The 27,529-nt window shown below is 44.9% G+C and overlaps 1 protein-coding gene and 1 long non-coding RNA gene across 2 annotated transcripts in view; one reads left to right on the forward strand and one right to left on the reverse strand.

Moving 5' to 3' along the window:
• The first annotated feature begins 687 nt into the window (after positions 1-687).
• Positions 688-27,529, forward strand: part of CACNG4 (calcium voltage-gated channel auxiliary subunit gamma 4) — a 42,819-nt gene continuing 15,977 nt past the window's right edge. The window contains exon 1 of the mRNA XM_062612595.1: positions 688-1,047. Coding sequence (XP_062468579.1) covers positions 825-1,047 — 223 coding nt within the window. The 5' untranslated portion in view covers positions 688-824. The remainder of the gene's footprint in view (positions 1,048-27,529) is intronic.
• On the reverse strand, positions 10,408-25,675 carry LOC134160495 (uncharacterized). Its single transcript, XR_009963564.1, has 4 exons — positions 25,317-25,675; positions 20,608-20,857; positions 11,461-11,575; positions 10,408-11,179 (listed from the first exon to the last, which is right to left on the reverse strand). It is a non-coding gene; the product is annotated as an uncharacterized LOC134160495 (long non-coding RNA).

Raw genomic sequence — 27,529 nt, forward strand, 5'->3', positions numbered from 1 at the left:
GGAGGCAGGACAGACTTGTCAACTCGCAGGGATGAGAGTCAGGGGTAGGAAGCAGAGTAACATGATAAAAAATGGTGTGGATATTTCTCCCTTTGGTTTTCCAATAGAAAATTGCCGAATTCCCCCCATCCCTTTCCAAAGAGGAGGAAGCCAGCAGCCCAAATACTTGCCTACCACCTCCTTGCACTGCGTGGGGCTGCAGGAGGAGATCATGGCTAACACCCCCACCCCGTTTGCTCTGCCTGTGGCTCCCCACAACCCCGGCACCCTTCTTGGGACTGCGGCACTTTGCGCCCTGGTTTCGGCACCATCCCTGCGGTGATTCCCAGGGCAGGGGCAGATGTGCGGACCCGACAGCCAGCGGATTTGCACCCTCGGCTGGGCAGCGCCTTCCTGATCTCCAGGCGCGCTCCGCCGTGCGCGGGGTGCGGAGCCGGCACCGCTCGCACCTTCGTTCCCTTCCAACTTCCCACTTCAGACGGGGCACCGCGGTCCGGCCGCCGGCGGAGCGCTCCGGGCCCGCGCAGCAAAGCGATGCTCGGGGCTGCCCCAGCACCGCGGGGTCGAGCGCATCTCCCCGCTCCCGGTGCTCCGCGGCCGGGCGGCCCCTCCCTCGCTCCCACCCTCCCGGGGCGGGGCGGGGCGCGGCTGGCGGCGGAGCCCGGCCCCGCGGCGGCGGAAAGCGGTTCCCCCCCGCCCCGCTCTGCCCCCGCCGCCGCCTCCGCCCCCCGCCCCGTGACTCGGCTGCCTCCCGCGGGCGGCGGCGGCGGCTGCCGGGCGGTGTCGTGCGGCCCCCCGCGCCCGTGCGGGGACTATGAAGCACCATGGTGTGGTGTGACCGTGGCGTCCAGATGCTGCTGACCACGGTGGGAGCCTTCGCCGCCTTCAGCCTCATGGCCATCGCCATCGGCACCGATTACTGGCTCTACTCCAGCGCTCACATCTGCAACGGCACCAACATCACGACGGACGAGGCGCAGGGGCCGCCGCGGCGGGCGAGGGGCGATCTCACGCACTCGGGGCTCTGGAGGATCTGCTGCCTCGAAGGTACCGAGGGTTAAAGGGGGAGCAACTTCCCGGGGGGACCGGCTGCGCGCCCGGAGCCGCCGGGCAGAGCCGGAGCCGCGCCGCTGCCTCGGACACGGCCGAGGAGGAGGATGGCGTTACCGTGGCAACCGGCATCTCCGAGATTGCCATGGGAACCGGGCGGCGGGATGCGGAGCTCTGCCCGGGGGAGCACTGCCCAAGGGAGCACTGCCCAAGGGAGCGACCTCGCTTCGCGGCCCCCACGGGGCTGCAGGGCTTTGACGGGGTCCTGGCGGGTCCGGGGCTTTGGAGTGCATCGGAGCCCTACAGGCTTCGGGGCCGGGGACCCTCTAGGGTTTTGGCCTCAGGGGCTCTGGGGCTTGGCCACAGCTCTCGGGCGGGACAGTGGAAATCCAAGTTCCTCCCCGTGTACCCTCAGATAGACATACCGAGAGCCTGGTTGAAGATGATGTTGCTGCTGTTCAAGTGCTTTGGTGTGGACTCGCGGTTACTTAGTACAGCGCAAGGGTCAGGCTGAATAAGATTAACAAAGAGAAGGGTATGTGTTTTAGTGGCTGAGATGGGTAGCGGGACACCCCACTCCCCACAGAGGCCAAATATGTGGCTTCCTCTCTGAAAATGGAGTTGTAGCGAAGGCGCGGTGGGTAACTGCCGGGACAAAGAAACACATGGGTGTTCCGAGGGTTTGGCATAGCAAATAGGGAAGCCCAGATAGGAAAACACATCTGTCAGCCGTGTGCACAGAGCTCTGACCATGGGAAATCGACATGTCCCAAGGAAAGAGACACACACTGGGGGCTGGCGCTGGCAGTGGGACCAGGGCCACGGGGCTCTGAACCCCCTCATCTACTGTGTCTGCTTCCTCTGTGTGAACATCTTCCAGAGCCTCAGTGATGCTGGATGAAAGGGAGAGCGTGGAGGAAAGCTGTTGACTTTTGCTGCTCTGTGGCTCGTGGGGGTAGAGGGTATGCCGGAGTCTTTCTTCCCACAGTAATGCGCTTGGCATAGCGGCTGCAGTGCGCCCAATTCCATCAGCACAACTTAGCGCACATGAACTTTGTAAGCCTGGTTTTGTGGTTTATTCTGACTGACAGCTCGGCCCAGATGAGCCCAGCTATAGTTCAGTCTAGCAGCTGTGTTCAGAGGTGATTTCTCTCCCCGGGAAAGGCTGTGGTGTGGTAGAAGCAAGTTCTTATCTTATCCTTTCCCTAACAATTAAAGGCTACAGTGTAATGTAATTTTCCTCTTAAATTACCAGCTTTGCTACCTAGTGATAGGATACCTACGTAGAATCGCTGTAGGACAAGAAAATATTTTTAGATGATAAAGAGAAAAAGCATTATTGAAATGTAAAGATTTATGGGTAATAATAATGCTTGGCTTTATGACTCCTAAGGGAAATCTAACTCTCGGTGTGGGCTATCATGATACTTGGAAAATAAGGGCTTGCATCTGAGAGCTCCTGAGTTTTCTGGAGAGATGCTGAGCATCTTCTGCTTGAACCAAATCTTGTCATCTTCACTGAGCTTGTTCTAGTGTCTTCAGTCCTCCTTTTCCATGGAAAGTAAGGTTTTGTGCATCTTATGGGAGTTGCTCTGCTGGGCTGGGCCCATCATCTCCATGAGAAATCCCCGAGTTTCCTGAAGTCAGGATCTCTGTATGGTCTTCCAGGAATCTCATTCATAGAAATGAAGTGCAGCTTTGACTGAAACCGCTGGATTTTTTTCCTTGATTTTAGCTTAAGTCAAAACTTTATTCAAAAGAAAGATGTCAGGGAAAGGGGCAGCATTGCAACCAGTGCGTGGTAATGGTCCGTGGTCCCATTGCATCCATGGGGCAGTGCCTCTGCCTTCCTGGGCATGTTTTATTTCCAAGGGTGTTTGCTGGAAAATTGCACACAGCAGTTGTGTGCAAGTGAACCTTGAATCCTCATCAACTCAGGGGAGAAAAAAGCATTTCATGGGCCCCATCTATCCACCGGCAGTTGAGCTGTTCTGCTCAAAATTCAAATGCTCATAATGCAATTACAGAGTTACAAATTTTAAAGTTGTCAAATATGTGCTAAGAATGGACAGTTTTGAGAAAGCTGTCATCTGTTCACAGATATTCTCTCCTACATTTTCGGTATGTTCTGCCTTTGTAAGATAAAATCTATAGATGCATTACATTATTCATGTTTTAAGCCATATCGTGGGACTTTGATTTCCATGTGGAAAGGTTCCTTTGTTCCATAAAATAATAAAACTAGAAGCTGGTTTAAAACAACACCCCCTTGACTGCTTCAGAGCATCACTCATTCAGAGTGGATGAGTCTCTAATAAAATCAACATCACAGCTGCAACTCTGAGGAGATGCACAGCAAGAAGATGATTTCAGGTATAGATTTTTGTATGTGATGAAAAAGTCTGGCCTCAAACCTATTTTTAGAACTCTTTTTGTGTTTTGAACTAATAATTATAAAATACAACTTAATTTATTTTAATGGTCTTAAGCACCAGCTGACTCATCTCGAAAGACAAATCAAAGACACCAATGTCCAAAGCTGAAAATACCTTAAATGGCCTCCCAAGTTGCTTTTGACATGAATAAAGCATTTCATCGAGTAAATTCAGGTCAATTGAAATTTTCCATTGAAATGCGTCTCAACTATATCCATAAAACAACCTCTTAAGCTGGGTTTTGAACAATTACCTCTGTTCCCAGTTTCAAGATTTCAAACAAAATTGTTGAAACAGAATGGAAAAGAATAATCTTCTAATCAAATTATTAGGTGTTCCTTCATGTTTTCCTGGTTTTCTTCTTTGAGACAGCATTTTGCCACAAATCAACATCATAATGATAACTGGAGAGAAATAGTTTAGGGATGCAGCCTATTATCTTTGTTTGGAGCTGCAGTTGTCTTGGGGATGAAATCATGTTTCAGTACTAGTAGGCGATACTACTATGGAGCTTAGTCACTCAAGAAGTAGCATTAATGATATATCAGTCAAGCTCTTGCCTATATAATCCCAATTTTGTTCTTTTAGTGTGTTTGTCAGAGGTGGAGGTAGGAGGCTCATTGAGTGGATTTTAAATAACAGCAGCATTTCTGCATGGAGTTTTAAGATTTTGATCCAAGGTGATTGCCTTAAGTAGGAAACTGTTTAAAATAATTCTTGGTGTGAATGTGAGCATAGCAGAAGTGGATGCGATTCGCCTGAGCCTCTGCAGTAAAATGGCCCAGGGGCTCCCTGGAAAAGCTGCTTTCTGGTTTTCTGGGGACACAGCATCTGTGATAACTGCAGTTTTGACAGCTACAGTTAAGCTGTCTCTGGAGTAAGAAGTTTCGCATGAAGTCCCATGCAGCAATGCAGCCGATCACACCTGAAATCTCCATCCCAATCCACAAGCTAATAATAGAAGCGAATCAGCCCCATTTCAACGGCTGCTGTTCTGGCCTGTGTACACACTTGTGCTATGGTGCTGTGTATTTAATGAATAATCTTTTTGTGGTCAAGCTAACCTAAACCACCATAATTTTCCAGCAGCCCCTATTCCTGTGGTAAATGTGCAGCACAACCATGAAAGCCTTGCACAGTCTTACAAGGAGGATGTGCTGCTAAATATTTGCCTAGAAGAAATGAAAAGATTTAAAAACCACCACTTTATCCACTGAAACTGCTTATCTTGGTGGACAATCATGCTGAAGTTAATAGGACAGCTCACAACAGGGAGCTCTGCTCGCCACATCAAGATACCAAATCAAGTAATGTACTTGTAATTTAAATTTAAATTTATTCAAAGAGTGTTTTATTAAACATTTCAGCATATGAATTTCTTTGAAGCCATTGTGTCTCCTGCTTTTAGTATTCCCTCTTTGCCATTTACTTTTCAAGTGGTGCAATTGGTCATTTAATTCTCATGTCCTTCCTGAGTGGGTGGTTGGAACCTTTATAATTGGGAGGAAGAAGCGAGTAAATCATTTATGGCTTGAAAACTTGCACAAATGCACATTTGCACAACTATTTGCGCGTCTTCCAGCTTGGATGAATGCGCACGAATGTGGGAACTGCAGCACACGCATGCGCTGCTTCCATGGATACTCTGGAAAACAAAATAAAAATGCTTATACAAATGTTTGAGGCAAGCAAATAAAGGAAGGCTGCTATCCATCAATACTGCAAATTCACGGCTTTTCCAAACAGAATGAATATTCTTTGGTATTCTCAGAGCAAAGCTATGAAGTCCTAGCACCACTGCTGTTCGTAATGAGCTAAGCACAATGCAGACTTTATATTCACGTGTTATTGCCAAAGTTTTATTTGTCAAAGAGTAAATGTTGTATCACTTTAGTATCAGACATGACCTGCCTTGGAGGGTATATCCACAGGCATATTTAGAGATGGTTGGTTGGTCTTCTCAGTCTTTGTTAAGCATGTGAGTCTTTCATTATGAAAGAAAGTAGCTGCAAATGGAGAACGCACAAGTGGGTGTACAAGCGATGAAAAACTTACCCTGTGTATGCCGTAGCCTATTTCTAGGACAATCTGTATGTATCTTGTACATGTATTATAGGTCCTGAAGAGTGAATTTGCATCCACGAATCTTTCAAAACAAATATAAATATGTTAGAGAGAGACTTTTCTGAGATTCAGCCCATGTTTTCATTCTTTCTTTCCATACATCCTACTCATACCTTCTCCGTTTCCTTGGTAAAACACGTGCTGTTGAGAAAGTGCCTGTGCTTTGCTCACTGTTTTTAAATGGAATTCTTAGAGCTCTAACGTCACCTTTGAAGCAGTGTTTGAAGCCGTGCAGTTTTGCCAGTAATTGATGGAGTGATTTTTGACAGCCTTTTTAGGTTGAGTTTTTGAAAGAGCATTCCGTTTGCTAGAGGGAGTTTCTGAATTTGGAGCAATTTTTAGGGATGCAGAGTTAACCCCTTTGAAATACTGCCCATAGGATAACATATTTTAAAATACCGAGGAATTTTGCGCTGGAGAAACTGTCAGCAAAAGATGGGTTGAGGCTTTATCTGTTCTTGAATAAAAAAAGCACCGATCTCCTAAATGCACCTCTTTGAACATTTGTAACCGAGGTTCTCAGATGACTGTATTGATGTAACAAAACATCCATTCTTCCTGAGATGCTCTGTGAAACAGGGATCTGAAGCTAATTGACTGAATATACGTTGCTTTAATGAATTAATTTGCTTTCTTGAACTCTATCTACCATATAGCCAGTAGGGAGCTATCAGACTACACAAAGGTTTTGGTTTTTTCTCCGTGGCTCTCGGCATGTCAGATATCCCAGTGCAAAACTTAGAACCCAAAGACTTTCTGTGCATTAGTGATACTCCCTGAAGGCTGTAAACCAATGAGAGCACATGTGTAATCCAGCTGTAAAGTTTCTTCATCTGTGCGAGATGTAATGTGGAGAATAATCCTACCTAGGTTTCAGAAACGTTTTGTGAAGGGTCAAGGAGACGTTGGGTTGTACAAATGGGATACCTGCGGCTGCGTTGTGCTATAGTTATGTTTTTATTCTGTATATAATTATACTGCATATTGTAGGTGGTTGACAGATGGCATTTGTGGTAATATCTGTCAGAGCCATAGTAAGTCATTTTGGGGTTCATGGGGAACCTTTGCAGTGCAATGTAATGTAGTCTTTGGGCTTCCTCCAACAGCCATTACCTTTAACTGACCTTCTGCCATGGGCTTTATTACTCTTCTTAGATAGTGGCAGGAGCTCATGGCCGTTGTGCCTCATCAGGGCTTGCCCTGCTTTCTGGCAGCTCTACTAATCCTCACAGTGTGAACTGATAAAACAGGCAAATATGTATATTTTTTGCTCCTGTAGAATTTCAACACAGTCATTATTTCCCCGGTGAATCCTGTCGCATTGCCTGGGTCACTCTGCGTGTCACACTTCAGCCCAGACTGTGCTGTGGTTGACCTGTAGCTTTGGTCAGTCTTGCCAGGTACAAATACATGAATCACCTTAAAAAGCTGAGGGGAAGGGGAATATATCCAATATCTCCATTCTGTAGCCCTGTGTACCTTTACAGACAAAGAAAAGGAAGAATATTAGGCCAGCGCTTTCATCTAGTTTTTACTCTTTTGGGAAGGTGAGCACTTAGGTATTGAGTGTAATATGAAGTCTGTTATTAATACCACTCAGCACCCAGATATTTAGTTGGTGTCTGGGTGGTTTGTGTGTCAAAGAGCTGAGCAGTAATTTCTATATCCCCAAACTGGAAATGGAGAGGGAGTGGGAGGATGGATGGGCTTGTGGGTCTGGGCTTAGCTAGGTTTCTTGCCTTTTTTGGGGCCAGTTACTTCCTCTTTCTGCTCCTGACTAGGAGGGAGAACTGTGCTTCCTTCCCACCCACTTTCCTCTCATACTAGTAATAAAAGGGAGAAGAAGATGCAGAGAAACTGGGACACAGCAATAGGGCTGCCCAGCTCAGAGAAGGTGCAGGAACATTAACAGGGTTTGAAGCATTTTGCGTGCAACTTATGTTTTATACATGCAATATTTTGTGTTTCAGCATGTGTTCCTTGAGGAACAGGATTAGGTCTGATTCTCCACCTACATAAATTTAAATGCTTTCTAGGAAGGCGGTGGAATTATGCCAATATGAAGCCAATATAAGAGGACGGAGTGTAGATCTGTCCCTTCAATTGGACCTTTTCCTGCTGGTCCTTGTTTTCTGAGCCAAGACTCATCTCAGGAAATAAATCATACTTCCAAACTGAAAAACTGATCCTGCTTCCAAACATTACTTTGTGCTTATCTTCATTTTCATTCTGTTTACTGGTATTTATTATGTCACAGACTTACAGTTCAGCATCCAAATTCTTACCAACAGATGGCAAGGCAGGATGCACAGGAGTAGTAGAATAAACAGGATAAATACACAACTGCCCATATGTCTGGGAGGATGATACACATTTATGACTTCAGAACAAAAGGATGTCTTCAGTGCTGTGCAGGGCTTCTTGCTGTTTTCTGCCTTGACCTAAAGCCTCTCACTTCATCACATTTTGCTCAGTTAAGTTACAGTATATTTTGTTCTATCTCTTCTGTTCCTGGATAGTTGTTTCCTCTAGTTATTTGCCTCCACTCCTGAAGTACATCAGCTCATTTTACCTTCAAAATGTTACAGTGGAAGGTGGCTCTCTCCTGGGCTTTGGCTCATATTTTTTCTTTCAGAGTGGTTGTTTTGGCTGTTTTGAGGGGTACAGAGAGGAGCTGGGGACCACATCAACATCTGAGATGCTGGCTTTCTTTGTATTGGAATTTATTATCATATTAATGACAAGCGGCCTCCCTGATACCTCAAAATAGCAAGCCTCAGGGCAAGCTGCCTGCAGGATGCATAGCCCAGCCTAGACAGACTTTAGCTAGATTCCCCTTCAAATCCAGGAGCGTTTTTGCCAGCTGCTGCCTGCTGCAGGTCAGATGCAGTAAAAGTGTTGAAGCAGTTCTTGATTTAGCCTGGCAGATAGTCCAGCCCCTCCTTCTGCTCCTTCTTGTGGCATCCTGTGGCCTTAACATCTTTGCTCTCATTCTCTTTTGGCTGTTCCTTGCTGAAATGTTGTGACTTTCCTTCTGCTAAAAAGATGCCTTCTGTATTAGCTTTTCAATGACCATGAAAGAGTCTTCCTTTAGAATACCGGTAGATACAGCCCCAGGGAGAAATTTCTGATTTCTTTTCTTAATTCTTGAGCATCTCCGTGCCATCCTGCCAATGAAAATACTTGACAAAAGGCATGAAGTTTGGGTTCTTTTCCCTACCTGTTTTACTTTGTTTCCCATGGCTTTATCCAGGCTCCGGCTTAAATTACAAGTAGCACTGTAAGTTCTTCTTCAATTTTCTTACAAATGGTGTATGTGAAGGAATGCTAGATAATAAACATGGTCACGACACAGAGAGACAGATGAAAGGAGAGTGCATTATGGAATTACAGTATTTCCTGTGCAGATTGCCAGGCCCTGATACTAATTAACCTCTTTTATTGTTCTTTTTCAAGCATTCCGCCTTTTAATTGCTGTTTTGGAATTGTGCCACTTAGTTATGCCCTTTGAATGCTTCTCATTTAGCCAGTGCCATTAGCTTCATAATGCCAGATATTTCAAAGATACTGAGAAGCAATGAGCATCCCCTGTTTGAGTGGGAGAGGTACCCAGTTCAGCGAGGAATTACCACCCTTGTTTAGCTGCCAGGGGTGTTTTTTCAGATTTAGTTAATAACCATTTTTAAGTCACTGCCAATTCTTTACTGGAGGTTTCATATCAATTTTCTCCCATTTATACATTTCAAATAATGCAATTTTGTGTAGAATATGGATGACTGATTATTTTCTCCTGTCCAAATATATAGCTTTCAATAACGTTAGGATTGTTATTGTTTTACTTGCATCCCAGAGGCATAGTTTATCTGCTGTTGCTGCAAGGCATTAAAAAGGAAGCATGGCATGTTGCAATTATGACTTGAAATAGGATCTTGCCGAAGCCACGTTGCCTAAATATAATCAAATCTAAAATAGAACCTATTGCATGCACCTATCTCAGAGCTGTGCATACCTATCTCATGGCTCACTGAGCATCAGTGATGGCTATTAGCAAGACACGGGATAATTTTGTTGTAAGAACTGCCATGCTGTTGGATTGTTTTCTTTAAAGGTCAGCCCCCAGCATTCAGCTGCCTGAAAGCAAATGGAATAGAAAGCTCTTAATGCTGGAATACCTTGTGACTATTTAGGCTGAGTTTTCAAAGGTAGCCAGATATGAAAGCTGGTAATATTCCTTTCTATCTGACTCACTAGTGGCAATAGTGGGCTGTAATCATGTTTGTCTAGTGGCTCTTCTAAACTCGGGTAAACCATAGCAGTGCTCCTTTGCATACTTGCATACATTTTAATGCAAAACTGGCTGAAGTTGGTTTCTTTGTGTGTGTGCTTGTTTTTAGCGAGTGAAGCAGCAAGTTGCATTATGTCGTATCGCATTTTTATCCACATGGATCTTGAACAGGGTCAAAGCCCTCGGAGTCACTGAACAGAGCTCAGTTACTTGAGCCAGTGGAGTAAATAGTCCAGAGCGCATTGCTACTCTGCAGATACACCTCTGCTGATGGTGGGTAGGTTATTTGTTGGCAATTATGAACTGCCAAAACTTTGGGAACCCAGTTTCCAGGGTGGGCTGCAGAGGGAGAGCCCCAGACTCTTCATCTATTTCCTCCTCAGTTTACTGTCCCATGATCCCACTCTGCCACCTGACATATGCCTGGCTGGCAGCAGTTTATTCTGTACAATTAAATCCCAGCAACATTGTTAACAATTTCAACCAAGTTTTATTTGAGGAACTGTTGGAAAACATCAGTATCAAGCAAAGCTATCCTCAACATGGTAAAATATCAATTAATAAATCAGGAAGGTATGTAACTGTTTGGAAGTGGCTTCTTAAACCGACAGTTGCTAACCAGAACCAGTTGGGTGCTTATCCTCACCCTCCTGCCAGCAGGCAGCAGAGCATCATTTCCATTACAGCAATTTTGGGTTCACCAGTGTGCTCTTTGCAGACAGACCAACTTCTTCCCGATGGACCGGTAGGATGCAGACGGCCTCCATCCGAAAAGCCCCTCTACATTTATGCATGTGCTGAACCTCAGCCAATAAACCTGGCAAGAGGCTGAGTTTCTTGGCTCAGGCTTCACGCTGCTTGGATCTGCCCACCATGCATTTGGATCAGAGCTGGTCCACATCCCCCCCAGCTCTGCCTGCTGCGAAAACACGTTTTTGTCTGTCGACAAAAGATGCTCTGCGATGACGAGTGGCTGTTTCAAAGGCTGTGGCTTATGAACTCGTATTTCCAGTGAAGTTTTGTCTTTCAACATTGCATTGGGAGTCAACAGGATTCATTTTTTTAGGTTACTTAGGGGTTTTCCAAAAATATTCACCCAAGACTATCTGCTAATCATGCGATTTAACATCCTGTGGCTGTCCTCAGTAGGCAGAAGGTTTGCTGCAGAGGTTGGTAAGCATTTCTCCTTTGCTCGGCCTGTTTTGCTGTACTCTTGCCCTTGCCTTTAGCACTGGCAAATGCAGACAGTTTTGGAGATGCTTTGGGATCCTTAAAGATGCAAGACCTGGATAAAAAAACAGCCAGTATTTAGGAATAATGCTAGGGCAGTATTCACAGTATCACTTCTAATTATAGCCATTCAAACAATTCATTTGCAATGTCCCGCTATGGTAGTGCTATTAAAATAGAATCCTCTTTATAGTTTGGTAGAAAATTAAGAGGGGAAAAATATAGCTATCCCAGTCCATCTGATGGCTTTGAAAGAAGTTTACCCTCACAACTTGATTTCTAGGGATATTCGCCTTGTTTTTGCTTGTACTCCTGGTCTGATTTTTAATAACTTACTTTGTGTCTCTCAGTAACCAATTCCCAGTGACATTTTTCCTCATTTCATTTTAATTCCTGTTTATAAATGGCAGCATTCTAGTTGGACACAGCCTTTGGACACAGCAGCAAAACCCTATAGGGAAAGAAAAACAAGCCAGAAATCGTCCACCTGAATTCTAAGTCTTACCCATGGCTTCAACCGCACACAGAGCCAACACGCTCAGCTTTGCAGCATCAGAGGAGCACTCGCAAGCTGGGTGAAGGGCAAGTGGTTCAGGATCAGGGCCAGACCCAGGCAGCCAGAACCTCACTGTTGGCACCTCCAAGCATCAGTGCTGGATGCAGCCACTCTCGCAGGTTATCCCTTTTTCTGGCATGACCACTTTGCCCTAGGAGGGCTGAGCAAGTGGTTGCAGCTGGCCAGAATACGGGTACACAGTTCCTAATGCTCATTTTATAGCATTTGAGTGTGTACCTGTTTTGGTGGCCAGCTGGCACGGTGTTCAGCCTAAAATGTGTGTGTAAGCCCTGTATTAAAAGAGGCATGAGAATTAGCGCGTATCAAACATGTCATTAGGCACGTGCCTGGTAGACATAATGTAGGATAATGCGTATGATCACAAGAATAAATTAATAACTGAAAATATTTCTTTATATGTATGCACACTTAAAACAGGGTAAGAACTAAGTGACACTTGTGTCACCAGTTTATAATTAAAATGCAGTGCTTGAATGAAAATGTAAGCTTCAATTAGCCAGCATGACCCTGCTTCCGGCTTTACTTCCCACTGAAAAGCAACGATAACAAGCTCACATTTATTATCAGAGTTTTTCCTGGAGCTGTGCACTGAAACATGCTCACATCTGAGCCCTTTCACTGAAGACATTTTTTCGCTTCAGCAGTTTGGCATGCCATACAAAGGCTCTCTGATTTTTAGTGATGTTCACCTCCTCTTACATAAAAATGTTTTCTGTGCATATTATTTGGTTTTTAGTTAAAGTCCAGGTGCACGGGTTACTGAAGAACCAAAAGGATGCCTCATCACATAGCACAATGGGTAATTATTGCTGAGCTTCACTGTATTGCACAGACAAATCCTTTCTGGGAGCTCAGCATTGTAGCCGTGAGAGGGGGAAAATACCTACTATCTAGCCCAAAGTCTTGCAAGGGTAAGAACAGATCCTTGGGTATATGCTTTGCTCATTTAATTTTTAACTATCTCAAGGGACAGAGCTTCATAATTTTGTTTAGAGATACTATTTTGCATTTTAATTTCTCCAGTGGGAGAATTATGAGGTCTCGTGTTCCTGTTTTCATCCCAAAAGTCCTTTTAGTTAGGCTTTTTGTAAAAAGGATAAATAATTCTTTGTGTTTGGCCCCCATTTAAGCCAAGATTTATCTCGATTTATGCATGATCCACGCGAAGTCTGATGCTGCATTGCCTAAGAATTGAGGTTCTGATTTCTGCAAGACAGGGCAGGGTCCTGGCTGGGCAGCTGCATTCCTTGTGGAGGCAGGGATTAAACCCACATGCCTTGAAAGAGCAAATCTGGATATGTGTGTGCTAGGTGGGGACCTGTCTATGTCAACAGGCAGGAAGGTCAATGCTGTGCTGCTACACCTTGGCTCCTACCCATCTACGCAGTTTGGGTACTGGCTTAGCTCTGCATGCGATGGGCAATGCCATCCACTTGGAATCCAGATCCTTAAGGTGCCTTTTGAGAGCTGCTGACAGCAACGGTGCCTTCCCACACACAAATCTTGCCAATGCCAAAAAGAACTGGAACTTTTTAGTCTAGGGCTTACTGAGCCTGAAGATCTCTCTTATGTCTTGAGGACATGCAGTAGGCACTCGGCTGACCATTTTTGCACCCTTCAAATTGGTCCATGCGCTTATAAGGCTACAGAAATCAGAGTCCAATCTGATTTTTATTTGAAGTCATTATTTTAATCTTATCCTTATTTTAAGTCCTTCTTCTTTTAGATAGGGAATGCCCTTCTCAGCCAGTGCTTAGGACGGCTGGTGAAAGGGATATAAACCCTCACCAGCCCCAAAATGTCAACACCGAGCAGTTGAGCCTCAGAAAGCGTACTTAAGGAATACGTCCTCTCTGACAGACATGGGACCAAATGTCCACATGGATATCTTCTGCAATGCCCTCTCCAATATTTCAAGCAATTTCTACAGGCAGAATTCTTGCGATGTAGGAGTGGATGTCAAGCCAGGATATCTCAACTCGGCGTAGATATGTGCTCTTAGCTTTGGGTCAGGCAGTGATGTGTGGTGTAGTGAGAGCCCCCAGGGACTCTTCAAGTTGTAAAAACTACAAACCTTCTTCTGGTTTTCCACTGGGGCTATTCAGATGGGACAGAGTGACCTCTCCGGAAAGCCTGTCCAACAGCAGCAGCAATCACTCTCAATAACATTTAATAACTACCCATGGAGAAAATTACACTCTATTTAAAAAGGCCAGGAAAATCATCCTCAGTTTAACTCTGCTGACTTTGGTAGAATTACACCAAAACTGAGGGTTTTTTTCTCATATCCTTTCCCATACTAATGTTCAGGAGCTGGGCTGAAAAAGCCTTTCAGAGGCAGATTAAACAAGTCCAAATGGTGAAATATGCTTTTAATTTTCCTTTGCACACATTATTTTAGGTGTAGCTTGGAACACTGCCCTTACGAGAGGCATCCCTTTAAATATGTATACAGCATCAATATGTAGCCACCTTCATACGTTTTTAATGCTACGTTCCTTTCTAAATTAACCATTAAATAACCCTGTTCTATAGTGTTCCATATTTTGCCCTGCTTTTACAGTACCCTTGGATTTTTATTTATTTATTTTGCTGTGGAACAATGAAGATGTCAAGGCAAGGCCCAGGGGCACCATGGAAATTGAATTCTTGGAGCACCACTGCTGTTGCCATGGTGGACACGCACTCAATAGCACACTGTGCTGCTCTGCAAGCCAAGGGGATTAAAACCCTATCTCTGCTGCTGGGCCATGTCAGTTCACTGCTGTTACAATGACAGCTCTTCCTTTTCACAATCATCGTTCCCAGGATCAGGGGGAAAAAGGTACTGAAGCAAACCTGAGCAAGGAGGTGAAGGTGCTGTGAAGGGGCAGGATGCGATGTCTCTGTTCTGGGAACCACAGTTGTGTCAGGCAGGTTTCTGGCTCTTCCAGAGGCTTTTCTCTTCTGTCTTCTCATTTCATGTTACTTAGCACGATGCTACAGTACGCCAAGGTGAATAGTGCAAAGCTCAGTGCTGTTAACTGAGTCAAAGATCTCTACTATTTCCTCAGCCCTGATCCAGGCTGAAAACTCACAGATGAGTAGAAGTGTTGGTGCAAGCCATGGATTTTTGTAACAGTGGGATTTACGAGTCTTGTTTAATTGTACCACATTGTCATAGCAAAATGATTTCTGCAGAAGCTGCTCATGGCTTATTTCCATTCTGATTCCCTCTCTCCTAAGGGGACCATGGGAGAAGGCTGCACCATGAGATCACAGCTGCATAACCAAAAAGTTAGCAAAAGCCTCGGCAGATTGACCGGCAGCACGCGTCCCAGGCTTGGTAGGGAGATTATTCCCCTGACAAAGAAAAAGAGACATCAGAGCTTGTTCTGTGCCCTGTTACACTGAAAACAAGAGCAAAATATTCCTGCACGCTGCTTCGCAAAGAAGAGTTGCATCCTTCAGGGCTGAAATCCAACCTCACCTTCTTCTGCTTGCTGAAGCAGCCTTATCCTGTACTTGTTTTGTAAGTAAGGGCTTCAGCTAAGTCAGTAGAGATTTTGTCTGAGGATAATGGGCCCAACGAAATACTGAAATGCAATTTCCCTGACTTGCAGTGTATTGAAGAAAGAGATTGAGTCACAAGCAATCCCCTTGCAGCAGCAGAGCTCAGCTCCTGCTGTACACATTGCTGAATCAGTCCGGGAAGGATGTCACCGTCTTATGCCGGCAGATACGGTCGTTTGTAAGAAGCACGGGGGTATTTTTGCATCTTCCCTCCAGTGAACTGAATCTGGTACGGTTTGGTTCCAGCAGTAACTTGGTTTAATTGGGTTTTTAAATGTACTGTTAAAGGAACATTTTTCTCTCCAAACAAATGCTGCCTGAACTTGGCATTCCTGATGTATTCCTCGCTAAAAGAAGCCAGGCAGCAGCTGAAATACAATGAATTGCTCTCTTCCTCCACGGCAAAGGCAAGGTATGGTCAGGCTTAAATTGAGCTTTTATTTGAGCCTCTTCTTTGGGTTGCAAAGGCAATTTTTTTCTCAGTGTTTGCTGCAAATATGTTTAAATTCACTCTGTTTTGGAGGCAAGTAGTCAATGCATCTGAAGTGCATGCTTGACATATGTTTCTTTTCACATGCTGTCCTCCATTCGTTTCATGTAGCAGATGCTCAGTTTACCGCTTTAAATGTATTCTTATTTACTAGAAATTAGTTTGGAAAATAGCTGTTTGGAACTAAACATTTCCAGCCCTTCTTCTGGGTGCTGGGAGCTCCTTTTTGCAGCTGTCCTGTGTGGCTGCATGCAGATGTTGACAGGTTAATTTGCATTTGAAGAGCTGGATGCAGTGAGCTAAGCAAGGGTTTTTCTTCCCTGCCTCCCAAGGCAGTCACTTAAACACTCCTTGCCAAATTTATCCCTGATGCTACTCTTCTTAATTAACTGCAGCAGCATCCAAGCTGAGTTTGGCCCATTGTTAGCTGCCCATTTATTCCAGGGTTGAATTAAGCCCCCTGAGCACGTAAAAGAAAGGATCTTATTCTGAATATTGATTGTACAACACTGAAACGCAGGGACAGTCCTAATTCACAGCAAGGTGGTATGTACAAGGTGGTTTATTTGATTTCCACTATATTATCCCATTGCCAGAACCTGCAGGTCCAAACCTTCCAGCTGAGGTTTCTGATTTACCTGACTTCTGCATATTACTGGAGTCAGAAATCCTGATACCAAGAAAAATGACTGATTTCCCTTCCTGGAAAGTGCTCTTTTTTGTTCCTGTTATGTGGGGTTTTTTCCCCTTAAAATAAGATTGCATAAAGACATTCAGCACAAAGACCCAAATTTAGTCCCTCCCATCAATAAAGTAAAAGGCAGAAGTCTTGATCTACAGCCATGCTGTCAGCCTCTAGAAACTCTTGCTGCTGGTCTTTCATGTACATGATCCATTCACATTGACTCAAAGTGCAGTTTAGCAGAGACCAAAAACTTTCATGCTGTAGCAGGGAGGAAAGCTAACATTCAAAGAGCTGCAGCCCTGTCACGATCAAGGCCCATGCGTTTTGCTCCCTCTTCATTTTCCTCTCTTTCCTTTAGATGTTGCAGAACTGTCAAGGGAAGCTGCATCCAGCAGGTATTAGAGCACTGAACTGAACCTGCAGGAACATGGGAAGGCGTAATTAAGGTCGTCCTTTTTTCATGTACCTTCATTTCACCACGTTTCTCTGCTTCCCTGCCATGCCGCTGCTATGATCAGCTGTGGGCAGATGCTGGTCTGACTTCTCCCCTGCAATCTGGATTTCAGCAATCTTCCGGTTTCCTCATGTGGGTCTAGTTTGCTGCGCATCCGCTATGGGGACAGTTACGCATCTGAACGATGGCAGTGTTGATGCTTACATGTAGGCATTATGATGAACACTAGTAACAAATTGCACTCAGCCTGTGTTTTGGAGCATTTATGGCAAAATTCATACGGGTCACAGTCAAATACAAACCAATTCGTCACCTCAGCTGTGCATGGGTGCGGTAGGAGAGACCGCTGGCTCAGTGAGCTTTCTTAAAGCAAAGTGTTTCCTCCAATCCATCATTTGCATCACACATAACGCTTTCCTTGTAGGTGGCTCTTTTTTTCCTATGTAAGAACTTAATGGGAGGGGATAGGAATGAAGAATGTTGGTGTTAGACAGGCATGATTCAGGTACCCATGGTGACACGAGATCACTCCACACTGTCACCAACACAAGAAGATTACCTTGTACAACTAAGAACAGAATGTTTGACCTTCAAGACTTCCTTATCTGTAAACATTAGAACGGCACAGCAATGCAACCCAACTTGTCAACAGCAAGAAATGAAAGAAAAAGAAAACTAATTTAAAAGCCAGCAGCAGCAGTGGAATAAATTCAGACATTTATCATTGCAGAGGTTCCCTTCGCTCCTGCCGCTTTTCCTGCAAGGTTTAAATTATTAGATTTTCTTTTTAATGTTATGCTTACTGTCCTAAGAATAGAAGACAATTTACAGAAGCTCACATGGATGAAAAAGCATTTCCCTTTTGTGCTGTTGCTCACACAGTTCACACACCCACAAACCTGCACCTTCCAGCTTTCCAGAAACCTCAGGTTAAATAAATTGACTCAATATTCGGAAATCGATTTTGAAATCCTTGAAAGAAGGTTTATTACCTGAACTTTCACTTCAGAAATATCATGCAGCTCAGTGTTTGGCACAGGACTTTTTATCTGGTCCAGGTAAAGGGGCAGATTCTTCACAACACTTACATGTGTGGCTGGTCCTGTCAGTGTTGGAGTTGAACCTATTTGCATGAGAAAAGACCCTTGGAGTGAAGAAGTGCAGGATGAGGATCTAAGCTTACCATAACAGCTGGAAAGAACATGGTAAAACGAAATTCAATATCCTCTGCTGTAGATTTCCCAGGTTTTAAGCTTCTGAGGCAGGGAGTGATTTTTAAGCAGAATTTTAACTTGCACACATGAATTATTTCTAGTGACTTGCTCAAAAATAGCAGTTTGAGCCTGACTTGCAATGTACTCAACACAGGGCTGGAGCATGGCCAGGCAGCCTGCCCATGCCTGGGAAGGCAAAACTTCCTGCACACACCTGAACCAAATACCCCTCCTTGGGTATACATATATATACATATATATAAATACATAAATACTTCCCAACACTGTGGTTTGGGGTCATGCTCTTTGTCCCTCCCCTGATACAGATCAGCAGGGAACGGCCAGAGTTCGGGGTCCAAGCATCTCACTAAGGTCTGAACCAGTGAGAGACAGCCAGAGTTTGTTGCCTGTAGAGGCTAATGGGGAAGTGCTGTCCCCCGAGAGTAGGGGAGCATCATGCTGCATGACTCAGAGTGTAGCTGAGTCACAGCCTCCTGTGGCTTCACCTGTGATGGGAAGGGCTTAGGCACCGTATTCAACATCATTGTGCTTGAAGTCACGATGCAAATCATTGTGTTCAAGCTCCTCATTTGCTTCATAGGGGGAAAAGTATGTTGTGCTTCTTGGAGAAGAAAAGGGGTTGGTGGTGTGGGAAAATGAGCTCCTGGGTTCCCACTCATGAGAGTGCTGTTAGGAAAGAAAAACATCCAGCAAAAAACACCTTAATAGCATAAGGGAATGTAATCTCTCTGCTGGAGCCCCTCAGAAGGGAGTGAAGGCACACCTGGCATATGGAGTATTGCTGGTTAGCAGGACACATCAGCTAAGATCACCTGAGGCATGTGGAGCTGCTGCAGAAAAGCATCCATGTCTCATGAGGATACAGCTCTCCTTCTTAAGAGCACTTAGGAGGAGATCTGCAAAGGGGGTTAGGTATTGCCGTTCCTAAAATGTAGAAGCTCAGCCTACCAACCCCCAGCACCCTGGACAAGAAATGCCACTGAAGAGCAGAACTCAGGAGCTGGGCACTAACTGGTGTTTCAGGCTGTGCTCATCCTGAGGGACAGACAGCACATTTATGAGTCCCTGGATGGAGGCAGAGCAGAGCACATACGCATCACTGCATCCCCCTTGGATGCTGGCACCTCCCTTGCAGCACCATTAAGAGTTAAATGACAAGGCAGATAGTCACTTTGCAGTAGGTATTTGCTGGCACACAACCTGGTGAATCCAGGCTATAGAGCATAAGTGATTTATAGTCACTAAGCAAACTTTCTCAAGAGCTTATTTAGAAGAGAAAGCCCTGATGCATCAGCAGCGCTGTGCGGAGGAGAGCTGCTGGAGCCGCTGGTACTTCGACATGATTGAGTATTTTTAGAGCCATCCTATGGTGCAGGATTTTTAACTTCCATTTCACAGCCCCTGAAGCCTGGCAAACTTTCATTAACATTTGATGCCTTGAAGTCATGCAAGGTCTGGGGGAAAAGGGAGGGGAAAGAGGAAAAAGAAATACACCTTTTTGGAGCATGCAAAGTTGCCTTGAAGGTTAGAAAAAGCCTCCAAACCCTCCTCTTTGTGCCGTGTGCTTTTAAAGTACCCAAACCATTCAGAGAGCATAGCTAGAATCCCAAACCATGGCTGTGTGGGCTGTGTCTTGCTTAATTGAAAGTTAAGTAAGTTAACATGTGAAATACCTGAAGTCTTTCTGGCCCTTGGGGAAATTGAAGCACTTCTTAAGCAGAGAGCTCCCCACCTTAGAAAGATGATGTGTCTCTTCTTCATGCATTATTAGGGGACTTTGATAATATATAGCTTTTTGACCCATAAATCCCCAAATTATTTATAAGCCACCATGCCTGCATCCTAGAAAGGAGAACCTGGGACCTGGAGCAGTTAAAGGATTTGCTCCCAACTCCCACTGCACACACTGCCATTTCTGCTGAGCACAAAGTAAGGCTTTTCTGTCCGAATTTATACATGGTGAAAACAGTGCTTCCCTGGCTACAAGGCAGACTTTCAACTGGAAGATAAATTAACAAAACCTCTCTTTTCCCCTCCCCTAAATACACACATGTATACAGACAGAGTCTCTTTGCGCACAACTGAGATTTTTCATAGGCTGAGGGAGTAGGAAGAAGAGACGTATTTTTGTCTCCTTGGCAAAAATACATTGGCAGCATATCACTGAGTTGTAAAGACTGAGTAAGTACCAGAGCGTGGCCCTGTTAGGAGAAGCGGGTTTTGGAAAGCTGCCCTTCGGCTGCCGGTGCCTGCCTGCCAGGACCATTGCAGGGATGCTGTCTTAGGGGGCACTCAGCTTGGGGGACCCCGAACAGCCCGTACAGGCTCCTGTGGACGAAGAGGAGTTTGCAGTACCTGGAAATGAGGAGCTGTCAGCTCTGCATCGCCCCAGATGAAGTGTCTGAAGGGGAAAGGAGCCGTAAATCTCCCCCTGTGCATGGCACCGTTCCCAGGCGGTCGGAGCCACTGCCTGTCTCCTGAGCTGCATACCTTTCAGGAGGTCTCGCCAAGGTGGTGACAAACCCAGGTCCCGTCCTGCTTTCAAAACTCAGGAGGAAATATGGTCCCCGAGATGCTGCTATACAAGGGCAGGGAGAAGGGTGAAGGACTGATGAGGGAGGGCTGTGAGGGAGTCAACGGCCTGGGGGCTCCTGCCTTTTGTCCAGTCTTCCCAGCAGAATGAAAATGTATTGGTTTTCTTCTCCCAGCTGTAAATCTTCACAGGCACTTCCATGTCATCCTAGGACAACAAAACGCAATCAGCATTTGTAACCATTACAAAGGCAGAGGTGCCTGATGCTACTAAGGGCTGGGACATTTAAATCCAATTCTGAGATCTCACGTTGGACTGCTCAAAGCCATCACCACCATTATCCTTTCCTCGTGCAGGTAGAGATGTTTCATAGTAAAATGCAGTTCTGAAATACTGAAAGTAAACTCTGTAATAAAATATTTATGCATCTGGGCTTTAGTGCATTGTTATTTTGCATGATCTGCTTTGCTTTTCAAGACTGACTAGACTGAGGCACTTCTGATTCATTAAACACATTTTCCCAAATCCTGTTTCTACAGATATTGTTGGGCCATTGTGCTTAGCTGTATTTATTAGATGGCATAACAAGAAAGTTACATCTTCCATAAACCTGAGAGGAACATGCTTAAATGTGTTGCTCTGAATCTCAGCATAGAAGAAAACAGTTCTAATGGATAATTAAAGCTTAAAGAGGTCATGCTGCGTTCGCAGTCTCATTTTTATTTGTCACTGCTTAGTTTGCATTAGAAAATAGAAAGTTTGAGGTGCAAGAGCCAAAAGAAATCTCTTCTGCATGTGTTCATATAAGCAGATCTGTTTGGTAGGCGTCCCATTTTGATGTATTAGGTCATTTGTTAACTGCAGTCATTTAAATCAGTCCTGGGAATTATGAGTTTCAGGCTCTTTATTTTCATCAGGCAGTGGCTCTGTGCATCCCCTCGCCTTCTGTCAGCAGCGCAGACACCGACTCTTCGGCTGGGCAGGGCTGTGGATGCAGGCAGAGCTGCTCAGGGAGGACCCAGGTCGCCATCTGGTCCCTGTCTCCACAGGCACCACCAATCTGCCAAGCTGCTGCTCTCCTCCTAAGCCCTCTCCTTGCCTCCGGCCACCCACTGCCCACCTTGTCGTCTTCTCCTCCTCTAATAACTCGGATTCAAGCTAAAGGCCTTCATATTTCTGTTGTATTTTCTCCCAGGATACGTTTCAGCTGCAAAATGCATTTGTTCCTTTCCTTTCCTTTTCACACTAGAACCTATTCTTTGTAACCAGCAGCTCTGCCATGTGTTTCCAAGGTTAGACTTCAGCCCTGGGTATTCAAGTAATCTATCCTAGTGAAATGTCTTTTCCACTAATACGTCACCCAGATGACTTTTGAAACCTTTGCCTTGCATTTCCCAGTTCCAGCCATCAGCAGGGTTTGGCAGTTACACCCCTTTCTCCTAACCTTTAGATTCCCCATTGTCATCTGCCTTGTTTCAGTCCCGCATCACTGATTGTGCATGATCAATCTCTAGAGGTTTAGCTTCTATGTATAACTCAACAAGCTGGCATAGAAACGAGGAAGACATGCTCCAAAATGAATGCAGATCCCACTCAAGGTCACAGCATTACAAAGATAGACATATTGCAAGCATTCCCTTCAATTAAAATGATTTATGGAGTGAAATTTCCCCATTGCTTCTTCAATATCCAACTATTTTTCTAACTGCCATCATCTTAAGATGAATCACCACGGATTAAAGAGATACGGAATCATTACAGGATTCCAGGAGTGTCCAAATGTTCCTAATCACTTAACTAGCAAGGTCCTAAAAACTTTGTGGAGTGTGAATGAGCCAAAAGAAGGATTGTAAAGAAAGAATTCAGTTTTAGATGTCAGGTTAGAGATCTTCCCTGCTATTAGAGCAGACAATAACTCATTTTAGGTGGAGAGGTAATTATGTGATGCCTTGTAAGCTTCAGCTACACCAAGAGCTCTCACAAGGAGTATCAATAAAATGAACCATTTTTCTACTGCCTTGATCTGGAGGGTTTTTTGCATTAAAGAAGGCACCAGGGCCATCCTGTGCATGTTACCGCAGATATCCCTGAGGATTATCCAGGTCCTCGTCCTGGAGAGTTGTTTCTTAAATTCTAGGCTGCTGTATGACAACGGCAAAGCTTGCCTGGTGTGAAATGATGCTTCAGGAACCTCAGGAAATGGCAGTTTAAGAGGGTTGAAAAGTAGAAATTCAGACTGAGAAGGTACGAGCTCAAGGCTGCACATGGATGAAAGTTGAAGTTGCAGAAGATACAGGGGACAAAGCAGCCCATGTTGTACTGGATATATTCCATCTAGCTCAAGAACAGCATTCATTCCCCAGGTGTGACCATGACTGTCTCAAATTATAAAGTCAATGGGGACTTTGAAGAGATGTGAATGTCCATTTCCTTAAATTTCCTCTCCCAGGTAGCGATGAGCCATGATACAGGCTTTATAGACATGCTGTGATCGTAAGAGGTGAAACCATCTAGCCCTGGTTGATCACGATGTTAATGAGGGAGAACTGATGACTTACTGAAGTAAGGCAAACCATATGGATAAATCCCAAGCTATCCCTGAAGGAAAACTTGATTCCAATTGTGCCAACCCAGGAAAAAAAGCACAGTTTGACAATGTGAAAATAAACATGATTTGTCATTTTGCAGCGTACGAACGCTTCATCAGACAAAATGACTATCTGTTCTCCAAATTGCATCCGGTACAATTTGGCATTTGAGCCCTCTCATAATGATTGATGGACTGGCAGCAAGCTGCTTGAATGAGCAGTCTTTGTACCAGTGAATGTATGTCAGGGTCAAGAATACTGGGGGAGAAAAAGGTGGATTTTGGTCCAAATCAAGATATACCTGAATCCTGGCTTAGCACACATGCCACCACAGCTTATTTCCTGCTGCTCTGTGGGGTGTTGGAGTGATGATGGCCACGGTGTAGTCAGAGTTGTGAATAAAAAGTTAGTCTCTGACACATTGTGCCAAAAGCACTGCTCGGTACTGAAGTACCTCTTTAAATTAAGGCATTTTGGAGCAGAATGTATGAAAGAGCTGGAAAGTCATTGGAGAATGACTTTCAGTTAAAAGCTCTGATAGGTGAAGAAGCCAACACCAGCTCCTCAAGCGTTAGACCAATTTTAGCTAAGGTAGAAAACTACGTAACTCCAATGGAGGTTTCTATCCAAGCTCCAAATTCATTTTAAAAGGATGAAAACAATGATATCACCCACCCAGAAACAGCTTTGGCAGAGTAGAGGCAGAGCAAACTATGGAAATGAGTGGTGAGACAAACTTCTGGGCTGCTGGGATAAAGGCCTGCAGCATGAGACGCAGGACGAGATGAGGTGTGAAGGCAGAACACAGCAAGCGTGGGCCGTGGTGGTAGGTAGGAAAGCAGACACAGAGAAGTGAGTTAGCAACCCCATGACAACGAGGAATGTCGACAGTTTCTTGGGACTGAGCCAGGCATGGGAATGCTTGCCATGGCAGGGCTAACTTATCTCTGACTTTAAAATGTTCCTCAAGCAGCATCACCATCATTGCTCCCCTCCCCTCCATCATGTCGTACTCAGCTTGAGGAATTGAACCTATCTCCCCGTGCAAACTGAACATCATGACTGGAAGTATGTGAGTGTTTCTTCCTAGGAAACACAAAGTCATTCCCTCAACAAGCTCCATGGAAAGGAAGAACAAAAAAAAAGACTAAAAAAAGCCACAGAACCCCCCTGAAATCTCCCCCATTTTGCCATCCAAACCAGCACAAGAGCACGTCATTACTAAAGAGCAAACTGCAGATGGTAATAGAAAGGCTGTCAGCAATACACAGAGGGGCTACTGGGGATGCCTGAACAGTGGAATAATGCAGCACTGGACTTTATCTGCTGTTTGGCTAAGGAAAGGCAGTTGGGAAAGTGATAGTAGCATTGCTGAATAAACCTCAGTCATTACTTCTATGGTCAAAATGCTGATTTATGAGAGGAACTTTAGAAAATAATGGAAATTAAGTAGCTCAAAACAATATTTAACATGCAGTCACTCTTACCTACTTCACTGCTGTCCGTTTCCCCGCTACTATTGGTATTCACTGTGGTAGCACAAGGAGCACAAGGACAGTTAGTACTTCTGGCAGCAGTTTTGTAATGACTAAAGAGAATTCAAAGGACAGCAGCCAGACACTGTGATGTGTTTTATTAGCTCCCAGATGTGCAGGTGAGGTGAATCTTCGGTAAATGAGTTTCGCTGCCATGGATTTTCTAACATCACTCAAGGTCTCATATAAAACCTTATAATGGGAACAAAAGGCTGTCATAGAATTTTAAATTCATCTTTGGCAAAGCATCTTTTCTGCATGTGTTCATTTCTTACACAGAAATACAAATGTACAACATCTTTGATGATATTTGCCCAGCTGAAAAGAGAAGGTTGCTGTAAAGGCTGTATATACCCACGTGAATTAGAACTGACTGAGCCTCTGTAGGCGTTTCCCTGGATGCCTTCTGGTGTAGGTGATCCAGAAGCTGAAGATGCTTTACCAAGCTGTACAAAACAGCATTCAGGTGTTACATCCTGGATTGCAGCACGCCAGAATAATACTGCTCAGAGTAAAATTGGTCGAGCCAAAACTAGAACTCACCACCCAACAGCAGAGTTCTTCACCACCTAAGGGAGATACGTCTTCTCTGTGGTGGCTAACTTCTTTGGGTAACGGTGAGCACCCATCGGTACCTGGGGGAAGATCAGCTAAGGCACCACATCTGGGTCACAGGAAACTCAAGACTGTTAGAAGAGAATAGGGTGGTTCATGACAGGAAGGTCAAACTGCCCAGGTGGGAACCTTGGCAGTCACTATTGATGGCTGTGAAATTGGCACTCAGGTCAGTGGAGATGGCTCCTCTGCAATGCAGCACGTGAGCTCCACTGCAGTTTGAGACCACTGTAGAAGGAAGCTATGCAAGGAATAGAGCAACGCAACCTTCATTCTGCAGAGATATGGTGAGAGGAGAAGCTGTGAACTGCCTCTGCTCCCAACAGAGAGGGCTTTGTAGAAGAGCACCAAGGAGAGGCTGCAGACAGCAGAAGGCAATCAGATCAGACACTGCCACAGTGCTGGCAAGTTGGGGAAAGCAGATCATAATACCCTAAATGCTTGAAAGTGGTGGTATATGACAGTATCTTCTCTCATAGAAAGGAGAGAGGAGGGAGCATTAACTACTATATGAAGGTAAGAGAAGTGTAGTGAGGTTAATGGTGGGACTAGCATGTCAAATGACAAGATAAACTGAGACCTGTTCCTAGAGAAAACGTGCTTTTGCCAGGGGTGAGGGGAATGGCAAGTGTTAAGAATAAAGGGCAGGATGAGAGCAGAGATGATCCCCTGCCAACACCAGCTCATTTGCAAGTGCATGGGCAGAAGCAGCTGCAAGCTGCTCCGGTACCCATCTCCTCCAGCATCGCTGCTACCAGGGCAGTCTGAGCCCTTGTAAGGTGCGAAACACACCAGGAACGTGCTTTGTGTTTAAAAACCTTAAAGAGGAGCAAGATGGAGCAGACAGCAAAAGCAACCAGTTGTTATTCACGTGGCACCAAGGGCATGGGTGAGAAGCTCTGAGCAGCAGAGGGTCTGTAGGCAGCGGAAGGGGAGGACTGGAAAAGGGGGAAATTCATGTCACAGCAGAAGATAAGAAAATCAGAGATTTGAGGAGGAGTTTTGCTTTGCCCACCAGACAATTGAAAATAGATCAAAAGAACCCAAAGGGTTTGTTAGAGATGACAGCTCCTAAGGAAGAAAGTGGGGCAAATTTCACACATTTCAACATTTTAAAAGCATTTCCTTTTTGCCCAGGAAGTAGAAGGGGAGCTAACAAAGGAATAAGACCGGATTCTGCTATCACTGTTACTAGGGGAGACAGATTTGAGCCCAGTGCACTGAAATCAGAATCTGGCCCTTAAGTAGGCAGTTCAGCTCCCTGCAATGAGAAACATGGATTCTTAGTTATGGGATGAAGGACAGAAAGAAGGAAAGGACTTTAATGAAAAAAAAATAAAAGATTATTGTTCCACTTTCTCAACACCCATAGAGAAACATGGCTAAGGTTCGGGATAAATCCCTTTTAAAGACCCAGCTGAGCTGCATTTGCTTTAGCCCAGCCATGGCACGCATGGAAGTTCGTGATGATCAGCTGGTTTAGGGTACCGTGCTAGCCCAGTTGTGGGAATGGACTTCTGGTTCTTTTAGATCCTAAACATTTTCTGCAAACAGGACCTACCCTGGCAAAAGCACGACAATAACTCCTGGTACTTCCAGTGCCCATCAAACTCACCTTCAGGATGAAACAAAAACACATCATATGGGCATATATTTGTCATATGGACAAATAATTCCTGGCCTGGCAGGACTCAGGGTGCCAGACAGCATCTGTCTCAAAAACCTATGCTTTAACATTCCCAGCTTCGTGAGGCTCACAACAGCCAAACTTTTCTCAAAGGCAGACACCCAATAAATGTGTATTTAACTTCCCAAGACTTCTTTCTCTGCTGGCTCCATCCTCCATGGTGAGGAAGGTGGCGTTACAGCAGCAATGTGGGGTAGCAAATTCACATGGGATGTGTTTTGCACACGACCTACATCAGTACTTCATGATTTCTTTTATAATGACAGCATTAAGCATCCTCTGGCAGAGGCTCACAGGCTCTGTGCTCATTCGAGTAACTTAAGGACAGGCTTGTGAAACTCTCTGCAAACAGCGGGAGACAAATAATCAAACTTGGGACAATTTAATATATAAAGTGCCAAGAAACAGAAAAACATCTAATGCTGTTCCTTGTTTCCTGAATGGAGAGCTCAGG

Source organism: Pezoporus occidentalis, unplaced genomic scaffold, assembly GCF_034315485.1.
Source record: "Pezoporus occidentalis ecotype Australia unplaced genomic scaffold, CSIRO_AGI_Poc_V1 ctg160, whole genome shotgun sequence".
Taxonomy (NCBI): Eukaryota; Metazoa; Chordata; class Aves; order Psittaciformes; family Psittacidae; genus Pezoporus; species Pezoporus occidentalis.